The following is a 13,831-nucleotide window of genomic DNA, read 5'->3' as shown; positions in this document are numbered from 1 at the left end:
ACTTAGTTCTATTTGTGATCTAATATACTCTCAAAAAAACAAATACCAGAGGCTTCAATCAAGATGGTAGAATAGAAATATAGGTAAAATGAAGACACAGAAGAATGACTCTCAATTAAAAGATCAAGAGAATTGCCTTAAAAGAACAATCACTGAAACAGACCTCTCCAGTCTAATGAACACAGATTTCAAAAAGGAGATAATGAAAATACTGAAGGAATTAAGAAAGGAATTAGGAAAGTCTGTATTTCAATTGAAATACAGACTACTCCAAAAAGAAACTAGAAACTAGAAAGAGGAGCCGAGAAAAATTAGAAAACTCACTTGCCAAGATGAAAGGTGAGCTAAAGGCAATATAAATAGAAAATGAATAATGCAGAACACATAAGTGTTCTGGAAGATGGAATAATGGAAATCACCCAATCAGAGCAACAGACAGAAAACCAAATGAAGAAAATGAAAGCAATGTGAGAATTATGGGATAATATAAAGAATGCCAATCTATGTATAACTGGAAAAGGGAAGAAACGGAAGAGGGGATAGAAAATGCATGTCAAGAAATTATGGCTGAAAACTTACCAAACTTAAACAAGGAAACAGATATCTAGGTATAGGAAGCACAGTAGTCACTTCAGTCATGTCCGACTCGTTGGAACCCCACAAAATGTAGCCTGCCAGGCTCCTCTGTCCATGGAATTCTCCAGGCAAGAACACTGGAGTGGGTCACCATGTCTTCTTCCAGGGAATCTTCCTAACCCAGGGATCAAACCTGCATCTCCTGCACTGCAGACAGATTCTTTACCCACTGAGCCACCTGGGAAGCCCATAAGAAGCACATGGTCTCAAACAAGATGAACTCAAGCAGACATACACCAAGACATATTATCATTAAAGTGGCAAGAGTTAAAGATAAAGATAGGATTCTAAAGGCTGCATGAGAAAAACAAAGAGCTAATTACAAGGGAACCCTCATAAGGCTATTAACTGATTTCTCTATAGAAAATGTTGCAGGCTAGAAGGGAGTGGCAAAATATATTCAAAATCCAGAAAGGAAAAAAATACGCAACCTAGCATACTCTACACATCAAGATTATCATTGAGAATAGGAGAAAGAGAGAATTTCTCAGAAAAGAAAAGGCTAAAAGAATAACAGCAATATTAATCTATCCTAGCAAAGAAGCAATAATCTATAAAAAAGAGAAAAATAAGAAAATCCAAAATGGAAAGGAAATCACTTAAATGAGCCAGTATACATATTAAATTAAATTTCACAAAAACATTTTTTTATGAAAGCAATGATAAACAAAATGAACAGCAAAAGCATAAACATGAAGATGTAAAAGAGGACATCAAAATCATAAAATGCTAAGTTGGAAAGTAAAAATATGTAAATTTTTAAATTTTAGAATGTGTTTGAGGACATATGACTATCAGCCTAAAGGAAGTAGATATAGCAATGGGTTAATATACTTGAAAACAGTGTGGGTAACCACAAGTTGGGCTTCCCTTGTAGCTCAGCTGGTAAAGAATCTGCCTACAATGCGGGAGACCTTGGTTCAATCCCTGGGTTGGGAAGATCCCTTGGAAAAGGGAAAGGCTATCCACTCCAGTATTCTGGCCTGGAGAATCCCATGGACTGTATAGTCCATGGGGTCACAAAGAGTCGGACATGACTGAGTGTGAAACCACAAATTTAAAACATACAGTCAGTTCAGTCAGTTCAGTTGCTCAGTCGTGTCCGACTCTGCGACCCCATGAATCGCAGCACGCCAGGCCTCCTTATCCATCACCAACTCCCAGAGTTTACTCAAACCCATGTCCATCGAGTTGGTGATGCCATCCAACCATCTCATCCTCTGTCGTCCTCTTCTCCTCCTGCCCCCAATCCCTCCCAGCATCAGGGTCTTTTCTAATGAGTCAACTCTTCGCATGAGGTGGCCAAAGTACTGGAGTTTCAGCTTCAGCATCAGTCCTTCCAATGAACACCCAGGACTGATCTGCTTTAGGATGGACTGGTTGGATCTCCTTGCAGTCCAAGGGACTCTCAAGAGTCTTCTCCAACACCATAGTTCAAAAGCATCAATTCTTTGGCATTCAGCTTTCTTCACAGTCCAACTCTCACATCCATACATGATCACTGGAAAAACCATAGCCTAGACCAGACGGACCTTTGTTGACAAAGTAATGTCTCTGCTTTTTAATATGCTATCTAGGTTGGTCATAGCTTTCCTTCCAAGGAGTAAGTGTATTTTAATTTCATGGCTGCAATCACCATCTGCAGTGATTTTGGAGCCCCCAAAATTAAAATCTGACACTGTTTCCACTGTCTCCCCATCTATTTCCCATGAAGTGATGGGACCAGATGCCATGATCTTAGTTTTCTGAATGCTAAGCTTTAAGCCAACTTTTTCACTCTCCTCTTTCACTTTCTTTTTTTTCCTCTTTCACTTTCATCACGAGGCTTTTTAGTTCCTCTTCACTTTCTGCCATAAGGGTGGTGTCATCTGCATATCTGAGGTTATTGATATTTCTCCCGGCAATCTTGATTCCAGCTTGTGCTTCTTCCAGCCCAGCGTTTCTCATGATGTACTCTGCATATAAGTTAAATAAGCAGGGTGACAATATGCAGCCTTGACATACTCCTTTTCCTATTTGGAACCAGTCTGTTGTTCCATGTCCAGTTCTAACTGTTGCTTCCATACAACAGAGTCACAAAAATCAGTAAGAAGAGAACACAAGCATAATACAAAAGAAATCATTAAACCACAAAAGGAAAAAAATAATAATAAAGAAGAAATAAGAAAATCAACCGGAAGATAAGGATAAAAATGGCAATAAATATGTATCTATTAATAATCACCTTAACTGCCAATGGACTAAATGCTGCAATCAAAAGACAATGAGTGGCAGACTGGATTAAAAAACAAGAGTCCACAATATGCTACCTACAAGAGGCCCACTTTAGGGTGAACAACACACAGACTGAAAGTGAGCGGATGGATAAAGATATTTCATGCAAACAGAAATGATAATAAGAAAGCATGGGTAGCAGTAATGGACTTGAAAACAAAGGTCATAAAGAAAGATAAAGAAGGACACTATATAATGATGAAAGAATCAACATAAGAAGAGTATATTACATTCAACATATATGCACCCAATATAGGAGCACCCGATTACACAGAACAAATACAGACTAAAGGGAGAAATGGACAGGAATACAACAGTAAGAGATTTTAATAACCTACTCCTATCAATGGACAGGTCTTCTAGACAGAAAATCAATAAGGCAACAGAAATCCTAAATGATACACTAGAACATTTAGACTCAATTGATACTTTCAGGACATTATATATATTAAAAAAAACCAATATACATTCAAGTGCACATGGAACATTTTCTGTGGTTGACCACATACTGGGCACAAAAAAAGGCTCAACAAATTTAAGAGTACAGAAATTTCTGAAGCAGCTTTTCTGACCACAACAGCATGAAACTGAAATTAACCACAGAAATAGAAATGACAAAACAAACAAACAACTCGATTACCTGGAGCCTAAAGAACTTGCCTCAAAAACAAAAACAAAAAAAACCCAGTGGGTCAATGATGAAAGCAAAGAAGAAATTAAAAAATACCTTGAGAAAAATTACAATGAGAAGATAACCATATACAAATCTATAGGATGCAGTAAAAGCAGTTCTTAGAGGGCAGTTCATAGTGATATAGGCCTTCCTCAAGAAACAAGAAAAATCTCAAATAAAAAATCTAACACCTAAAAAATTAGAAAAGGGAGAAAAAACAAAACACAAAGTCAGAAGAAGGAAGAAAATAATAACAATCAGAGAGGAAATAAAGTAGGGATTAAAAATAATAGAAAGAAATCAATAAAAACAAGGGCTGTTTCTTTGAAAGAATAAATAAGATTGACAAACCTCTAGCCAGTCTCACCAAGAAGAAAAGAGAGAGGAATCACATAAACAAAATGAGATATGAAAGAGGAGAAATCACAACTGATATTGCAAAAATAGAAAAAAACTATAAGAAAACACTATGAACAATTATATACTGACAAACTGAACAACCTGAAAGAAATGGGCAAATTTCTACAAACATAACAGGTCATCAGAATTGAATCAAGAAGAAACAACATACTTTGAAAAGACCAATCACTTGAAGTGAAACAGAATGTGCAATTAAGAAAAACACAAAACCTCCCTACAAACAAAAGCTCAGGACCTAATAGCTCCCCAGGCAAATTCTATCAAACATACAAAAAAGAACTCATACTGATCCCTCTCAAAATCTTCCAAAAGACTGTAAAGGAAGGAGCACTCCCAAGAATATTCTATGAAGCCACTATTACCCTGATACCAAAACCAGATAAAGATACTATAAAAAAAGAAAATCACAGGCCACTATCTTTGATGAATATAGATGCAAAAAGTCCTAATAAAATACTAGCAGCCTGAATCTAACAACACATAGAAAAGATCATAAACTATGACCAAGTTGGATTTATCCCAGGATCACAGGGATGGCTCAACATGCATAAATCAATGAATGAATGTGATTAACCACATTTGACACAGAAAAGACAAAACTACATGATCTTCTCAATAGATGTAGGAAAAGCATTTAACAAAATTCAACATTCATGATACAAACTCTTAAGAAACTGGGTACAGAGGGAACATACTACAATGTAATAAAAGCTACAAACCTACAGCCAACATAATACTCAGCGGTGAAAAATGGAAAGCCTTCTTGGTAAAATGTAAATCAAGACAAGGATGCCCACTCTCACCTCTTCTATTCAACACAGTACTGGAAGTACTAGCCACGGCAAACAGACAAAAAAAAGAAATAGAAGGTATCCAGACTGGAACTGAAGAGGAAAAATTGCCATTTGAAAATGTAACATGATACATAGAAAACCATAACAACCCACACAAAAACTATTAGAACTGTTAAATTCATGAACTAGCCAGGATACAAGATTAACATACAGAAATTGGTTGCATTTTTTTTACACTAACAAGGAACTCTCAGAAAGTGAAAGAATAAAAATAATCCCTTTAAAAATCACATAAAAAATACTTAGAAATAAACCTCACCAAGGAGGTAAAAGACTTATGTGCTGAGAACTATAAAACATTAGTAAAGGAAATTGAAGATGATTTAAAGAAATGGAAGACATCCCATGCTCTTGAGTTGGAAGAATTAACATTGTTAAAATGTCCATACTACTCAAAGCAATCTACAGATTTAATGTGATCCCTATCAAATTACCTATAACATTTTTCACAAAATTAGAACAAATAATCCATATGAAACCACAAAATTGCCAAAGTAATCCTGAGGAAAACAAGCAAAGCTATAGGCATGACCCTCCCAAACTTCAGACAATCCTATAAAACTATAGTAATTAAAACAGTGTGATACTGGCACAAAAACAGACATGTGGATCAATGTAAAAAAACTAAGAAATAAATCCACACAACTATGGCCAATTGGTCTTTGACAAAGGAGGCAAGAATGCAACAATGGAGGAAAGAATTTATTCAGCAAGTGGTGTTGGAAAAGTTGGACAGCCGCATGTAATTTAACAAAGTTAAGAACATACCCTTACTCCATACACAAAAAATAAATTCAAAATGGTTTAGAGACTTAAATGTAAAGCATGACATCAGAAAACTCTTGGAAGAGAACATAGGCAAAACATTCCCTGACATAAATTATACAGTTTTTTTTTTTAAGATATTTTCTTATGTCAAAGCAAATTAGAAATAGAAGCAAAAATAAATACGTAGCACCCAATCAAGCTTATAAGCTTTTGTACAACAAGGGAAACCATAAACAAAATGAAGACAACCTATGGTGTGGAAGAAAATATTGGGTTGGCCAAATATGAAAAGACCAGAACAAAGTTTTTGAACAACCCAACATTTGCAAATGATCCAACTGACAGGGAGATTCCAAAATCTACAAACAGCTCATACAACTCAATAACAATAACAACAAAAACAACCCAATCAAAAAATGGGCAGAAGATCTACATAGACATTTTTCTAAAAAGACACACAGATAGCCAACAGGCACATGAAAAAATGCTCAACACTGCTAACCATTATAAGAATACAAATCAAAACTACAAGGAGGTACTGCCTCACACCAGTCAGCATGTTGCTGTTTTTCAGTCACTAGCAGTGTCCATCTCTTTGTAACCCCATGGACTGCAGCATGCCAGGCTCCTCTGCCAGAACTTGCTCAAATTCATGTCCATTGAGTGGGTGATAGTATCTAACCATCTTACCCTCTGCCGACCCCTTCTCCTTTTGCCTTCAGTCTTTCCCGACGTCACGGTCTTTTCCAATGAGTCAATTCTTCACATCAGGGAGCCAAAGAAATGGAGCTTCAGATTCAGCATCAGTCCTTCCAATGAATATTCAGGATTGATTTCTTTTAGGATTGACTGGATTGAGCTCTTTGTAGTCCAAGGGACTCTCACAAGTCTTCTCCAGCACCAGAATTCAAAAACATCAATTCTTTGGTGCTCAACCTTCTTTATAGTCCAACTCTCAAATCTGTACATGACTACATGTACATGACTACCAGTCAGAACAGCCATCATTAAAAAGTATACACATAACAAATGCTGGAGAGGGTGTGGAGAAAAGGGAATCCTCCTACACTGTTGTTGGGAATGTAAATTGGTGCAGCTACTGTGGTCAAGAGTATATGAAGGTTCCTCAAAAAACAAAAAATAAAGCTGCTATATGATCTTGCAATCCTACTCCTGGGCATATATCCAAAGATAAATATAATTCAAAAAGATACATGCACCCCAATGTTGACCACAACACTATTTACAATAGCCAAGACATGGAAACAATCTAATGTCCACTGACAGATGAATGGATAAAGAGGAAGTGGCACATATGTATTAATACAATAGACTGCTACTCAGCCATAAAAAAGAATGAAATAATGCCATTTGCAGCAACATGAATGGACCTAGAGATCATCACACAAAGTGAAGGAAGTCAGAAAGAGAAAGACAAATACCATATGATATCACTTAAACCTTGGGTCTAAAATATGACACAAATGGACTTTTACCTAATGAAACAGAAACAGACTCACAGATATAAAGAACATACTTGTGCTTGCCAAGGCAGGGGAAGTGGGGAAGAGACAGATTGGGACTTTTGAAGTATCAGATGCAGATGAAACTTATGTATAAAGTAGATTATCAAGAAGGTCCTAATCTATAGCCCAGGCAACTATATTCAATATCCTGTGATAAAACATAATGGAAAAGAATATGAAAAAAGAATGTATATATGTAAATATAAAACTGAGTCACTGTGCTGTACAGTAGAAATTACAATATTATCAATAACCTATACTTCAATAAAGTAAATTAAGAACAGCAACAAACCAAATATTTGTTTTTTCATGATAGAAGTTGCCATCTAACTCCAGTTGAGTGAAAGGATAGCAAATAGAAGTCTGCTGGTGGGTTTGTAGGTAAAGCTTTTAATTTTGTTTAAGCCACCATTATTTGGGTTTTCTGTTACTTGCAAAGGAATGCATTCCTAGGTAATACATGTTGTAACACAGTATATTTCACCTTACAAAGAAAGAGAAACAACCAAAAACATCTCTGATCAAAAGAAAGAAAAAGAAAAGGAAGGGAAAAAAACCAAGCAAATACTTCTGTTCTTATTAATAGTAGTGAAAGAAAATAATTCAGATTGCAAATAACTGGAAAATAGAATGGCTCAGAGACTTCTACAACTGAAGGCTTACTTATACTTAGCTTTTTAGTTTTAATAACATGAAGAGTGTAAAAAATTTTCTTGCTTAAAAGAGCAAAACAAATTTCAAAGCACTCTTACTAAAAAGATTAAAAATAAAGTTGTTAATAATTTTAAAATTAATATAATTTTGAGCCTTATAGCCACCTGCTTAGGTAGGTAACACTATCATTCAAACTTTATAATTTCCATTTTATTGTTGAGAAAATAGATTTAGAAAAATGAAATTATTTTCTCAGAGTATACAAGTATTTATTGAGCTCTCACCATATTAGGCACTATGGGATATAACACTGAAAAAAATAGTTAATAATTCTTGACTTCATGGAGAGTATATTTTAGTGGTAAAGTCAGAACCCAAATCCAGGACATTTGACCCCAAGTGTAACGCTTTCCGTTGTTAGTTTTGTTTTAACCCTATTTATTTGTTTGAATGTCACATTTAGGCATCTACCATACTTTTAAGTGTAAAATTAAAAGTAAAAAAGATATAGTTGCCTCAAGGGGCTTACAATATATGGAAAGCATTTATAATCTAGTGGGAAAAGAACATGATGTACATGGTATAGTGGGCTGAATGATGGCCTCCCAAAGTTAGGTCTATGTCCTAACCCGTGGAACCTCTGAATATAACCCTGTTTGGAAATAGAGTCTTTGGGGTTGTAATTAAGTGAAGAATATCAAGATGAGATCATCCTGGATTATCCAAGCAGGCCCTAAATCTGATGACACGTATCCTTATAAGAGAGACATTAAGCAGAGGCACAGAGAAAACCGTGTAAAGAAGAAGCTGGAGACAGAAATTATGCGGTAGTAATACAAAGCAAGTAATACCTAGAGCTACCAGAACTTAGACAAAGCAAGAACAAATTCTCCACTGAGAGATTCAAGGCAATCCCTACCAAAATGCCGGGCTTCCCAGTGGGTAAACAATCCACCTTCAATGCAGGAGACACAGGACATGGGTTCGATCCTTGGAGGAGGGCATGGCAACCCACTCCAGCACTCATGCCTGGAGACTCCCATGGACAGAGGAGCCTGGTGGGCTACAGTCCATACGGTTGCAGAGTCAGACATGACTAAAGCGACTGAGCACACACACCAAAATACCAAGGATGTTTTTCATGGAATAAGAACAAATAATCCTAACATTTATGTGAAGCCACAAAAGACCTTGAAATAGCCAAAGAGATCTTAAGGAAGAACAAAGCTAGAGATATCAAGCTCCCAGATTTCAAATTACAGTAATCAAAACAACATATTACTAGAACAAAAAGAGACACATAAATCAATGGAACAGAACAGACAGCCCAGAAGTAAACGCATGCTTATATGGTCAGTTAGTCTATAACAAAGAAGGCAAGAACATACAACAAGGAAAAGACAGTGGCGGTGCTTTAGTCGCTAAGCTGTTTCCAATTCTTGTGACTCCATGAAGTGTAGCCCACCAGGCTCATCTCTCCATGGGATTTCCCAGGCAAGAATACTGGAGTGGGTGGCCATTTCCTTCTCCAGGAAAAGAGATAGCCTCTTCAACAAAATGGTGCTAGGAAAACTAGGCAGCTACATTTTTGCAGAAGAATGAAATTGGACCACCTTCTTATACTATTTACAAAAATCATTTCTGAAACCATAAAACTCCTAGAAGAAAACATAAATGATATGTCTTTGACATCAATCTCAGCAATATTTTTTTTGGCTATGCCTTCTCAGGCAAGGGCAATAAAAGCAAAGATAAACAAATGAAACTACAAAGTAAAAACATTTTGCACAGTAAAGGAAATCATCAATAAAACAAAAAGGCACCCTATTGAATGGGAGGAGATATCTGCAAATGATATATTTCATAAATAGTTAATATCCAAATTACATTAAGAACTCATACACCTCAATATTAAAAAAAAAAAAAACCTGATCAAAAAATCCACAGAAGATTGGAAAAGATATTTCTTCAATGAAGAGTTAAAATGGCCAACAGACATATGAAAAGATGCTGAACATCACTACTCATCAGAGAAATGCAAAGCAATACCACAATAAGACACTTCACACCTATTAAAACAGTTATTATCAAAAAGACAACAAATGGGACTTCCCTGGTGGTCCAATGGTTAAGAGTCTGCCTTTCAATACAAGGGAAGTGGGTATGATCCCTGGTTGGGGAACTAAGATCCCACACACTGCAGGGAAACTAGGCCTGTGTGCCACAACTAATGACCCTGCGTGCTCTGGAGCCTGCACACCATGACTAGAGAAAAGTCTGAGCATGCCACAACTAAGACCTGACACAGCCACATAGATAACAAATAAGTTCTGGCAAGGATGTAGAAAAAAGGGATCCCTTGTGCACTGTTCATGGGAATGTACATTGGTACAGCAACCAGGGAAAACAGCATGGAGATTCCTCAACATGTGGAAAAAAAAGAACCACCATATCATCCAGCAATTTCATTCTAGGTAATTACCTGAAGAAAATAAAAACATTAATGTGAAAAGTTCTGTGCAACCCTCTGCTCACTGCAGCATTATTCACAGTTTCCAAGATAAGGAAGCAATGTAAGTGTCCACTGATACGCAAACAGATAAAGAATATGTGGTCTGTGTGTACGTGCGTGTGTGTGTGCATGAGTGTACTTCGTAGCTCAGTTGTGTCTGACTCTTTGCTACCCTCTGGACTGTGGCCCACCAGGCTATTCTGTCCAGGGGATTTCTTTTCATGCAAGAAATACTGGAGTGGGTTGCCATTTCCTTCTCCAGGGGATCTTCCTGACCCACGGATCAAACCCACATCTACTGTATCTCCTGCACTGCAGGTAGATTCTTTACCCAATGAGCCATTGGATAAGTCTCATATATGTGTGTGTGTGTATACACAATGGAATATTATTCAGCCATAAAAAAGAATGACATCATGCCATTTGTCACAACATGGATGGACATACAGGGTATTATGCTAAGTGTAACAAGACAAAGACAATCTCTTTGATCTCACTTATATGTGGAATATAATAAACAAAACAAAACAAAACAAGACAACTTATAAATACAAAGAACACACTGGTGGTTGCCCAAGGGGAGGGGGAAATAAGTGAAGCAAATGAAGAGGTTCAAACTTCCAGTTATAAAATAAATAAGTCACAGGGATGTAATACAGTGGTCCCCAATCTTTTTGGCACCATGGACGATTGTTTTCCACAGATCAGGAGTGTGGGGGATAGTTTCAGGATGATTCAAGCATATTACATTTATTGTGCACTTTATTCCTAATTTAATGCTGCCACTGATCTGATAGAAGGTATTAGTTCATGGCCCAGAGGCTGGGATCCCTGATGTAATATACAGCTTAAGGAACATATTCAATTACGCTGTAATAATTTTGCATGGTGAAAGATGGCTACTAGACTTATCATGGTGATTTATTTCATCATGTTTTAAAAGTCAATCACTGTTTTCTACACCTGAAACTAACAAAATACTGTATGTCAATTCTACTTCAATTTGAAAAAGAATAAAAAGAAAAGGGGGGAGAAAAGATTCTTCCCCAGGGGCTTCAAAAGGAGCACATTCCTACCAATACCTTGAATTGAGACTTCTGGCCTCAACAACTGTGAGAGAATAAATGTCTGTTGTTTTAAGCCATCAAGTTTGTGGTAATTTGTTACCACAAATACATATGGAATGAAACTAATACATATGATATAAAAAATTACTACCTTTGTGATTTTAACAGCTTTCCTCATCTGCTGCTGCTCCCAAATATCTTGATTTTTCTCATCTTGACTATCATCACTTGTTTCTTCATTTCTAGTTTCTAGGGAAAAAATGTTGATGTATAAATATTCCATATTTTTCCATTCTAATTAAAGTGAAGTGAAAAGTTGCACAGTTGTGTCCGACTCTTTGTGATCCCGTAGACTGTAACCTGCCAGGCTCCTTTGTCCATGGAATTCTCCAAGCCAGAATACTGGAGTGGGTTCCTTTCTCCAGGGGATCTTCCACCCCAGGGATCGAACCCAAGTCCACTGCATTGCAGGCGGATTCCTTACTGTTTGAGCCATTCTAATAGCAGCAGCAATCAGCAATTCAGGAGCTTATAAATGGCTTAGCAGCACTTTTTGTGTGTTAACTTTTCCTTCCCAATACCTAATTCTGGGAGGAAGGCACTATTAGTATCCTCTTTACAAAGAAATTTAGATAGCGAGGTTATATAACATAACCCTGTATCAAAGGACTGTGTTGAAACCAGGCCTTGATTTGAGCAATTTGACTTCAAAATCTGTACTTATCACCACACTGTCTCACTGAAAACATGGCAGTCTCACTTATGAAAAAGCTTGGGAAAAAATGAAACACTTGGTTTCATCAGAGATTCTCAATTATGCCTGAGAATCTATATATGTATCAAAAATAATTTCTGGGTTAATAGGAACCAAAATACCATTCAGAAATGGTATTATCTGAAGTGACAAAAATTTGGTAGAATATTCCTCTTAATAAATGAGAAATGTGAAAATATTCTTTGAGACATTATTATTGGTTGAGGAAAACTTTTTACTAGAGCAGGGAAGATTTTAATATATGACACCTGAAATCCCTGTCGATGCTTCCATGTTAAAAAATCTTATAAAGGTGACAATGGAAGTCTTCAATATCAAAAATATTTTATCAAAAACTCTAAAAAATTTTTTAACCTGTCAAGAATGATCAAGTGGAGGTCAGATAACAGTAAACATTATTGCACCCTTGATAACGGTTTGATACAGACATGTAAAATATTTTAGAAGTCACGATGTCAGTGATATTGGTATAAAAAAAACAAAACTTAAAACATTTTAGAATAGCAGATACTACATTATGTTTTTATGGATATACTTACCATAATATATTCTACTGAAAAATGCCTTAATATTCATATACTACAAATAAATTAAATACATACTTGTTTCTTCAGCCATTCTTTGTCTAAGTGTTTGAGGCTTTGGGGTAAATGGCATTACATCTTTAAAATCATCAGGCTCACTTTCAGAATCTTCACTGTTTTTCTTCATACCAGAGTTGGTGAAGGCATGTTTTACATCCAAAGAAATATAGTCCTCTTGGGCCCTGGCCAATTTGTATTTTCCATAGGTTGCTTGAATAAAAGCTGCATCAGGGATATCTACTGAAAGAAACAAAGAGGAAGACGTTGAAAACAAAATACCAAAAGAAAGAAATATTCCTCATAATTAAAGGAAAAAAGCACCATTTTTCCAATTTTTTCATTATTTTGATATAATTGATTCAAAATCTGCATCAATAATGGAAGATATTTTGATAGAGGTTAAATATAACATAAAGAAATGAAGCAAACCTAGAAGCATCAGAAAATAAACTGAAACTACTCCAGTTAATCTTTTATCTTTCTCATTCATCAGATGTTGTTGCTGACTTTTTGTTGAGGGCTAGCTACTTCTCCTTTCCAGAAGCTCTGTGATTACCCGGGTATGGATGTGGAGAGGACTGAGTATGGAGTTACTCGTGGAGCGTGGAGAGCAGAATGACAGTGGGAGAGCAGTCTGACATAAAGTATGAGGGACAGCCTACTGTGACCTGCCCCTAGACACTGGGCATTCAGGCACACAGGGAGTGAGAAACAGACTAAAAGCCAGCACACATTCAGATCAGGCTCAAGGGCCTGCGGTAATTCTCACATAAACAAATATAAGTTAAAAAGTATAAAAGAAATAATCAGGTTAAAATATTTAAAGGACAACATCTTTTCATAGAGCCTTGTTTTTTATTTTATTAAGTACAAACTTCATTGATATCTACTCTTTCAACTCAAAATAAGTTTCTTCATGCACGATCTAAGTTGAAATTTATCTTTACACTCAGGAAACAAACAGTTTCTTAGGTAAACAAAATGGAAAGGGAAATAATCATTTCTAGCACTTCAAAAATATTAACAGGAATACCAAGTCACTGAGTAAAATTTTCTAACTTCTCTCATAAATTAGTCCAAATTCTTTG

The 13,831-nt window shown here is 36.2% G+C and overlaps 1 protein-coding gene across 10 annotated transcripts in view; it reads right to left on the bottom strand.

Moving 5' to 3' along the window:
* The window catches only part of GCFC2 (GC-rich sequence DNA-binding factor 2), an 82,060-nt gene that overhangs the window by 48,008 nt on the left and 20,221 nt on the right, over nucleotides 1–13,831 (bottom strand). For 9 of the 10 annotated variants that reach the window (XR_006269423.1, XR_006269421.1, XR_006269426.1 and 6 more), the window contains 2 exons: nucleotides 12,762–12,983; nucleotides 11,536–11,633 (listed from right to left, as the gene is read on the bottom strand). Coding sequence is in view for 4 of the 10 variants with exons in the window: in XM_043468649.1 (XP_043324584.1) it covers nucleotides 11,536–11,633; nucleotides 12,762–12,983 (320 nt within the window). In the remaining 6 variants the exon portion in view is untranslated. The remainder of the gene's footprint in view (nucleotides 1–11,535; nucleotides 11,634–12,761; nucleotides 12,984–13,831) is intronic. The other variant, XR_006269422.1, reaches the window with a different exon arrangement.

This window comes from Cervus canadensis, chromosome 5 (genome assembly GCF_019320065.1).
Source record: "Cervus canadensis isolate Bull #8, Minnesota chromosome 5, ASM1932006v1, whole genome shotgun sequence".
In the NCBI taxonomy this organism is placed as follows: Eukaryota; Metazoa; Chordata; class Mammalia; order Artiodactyla; family Cervidae; genus Cervus; species Cervus canadensis.
The sequence above is the reverse complement of the archived record's forward strand: the minus strand, read 5'-3'. Positions and strand labels throughout refer to the sequence as shown.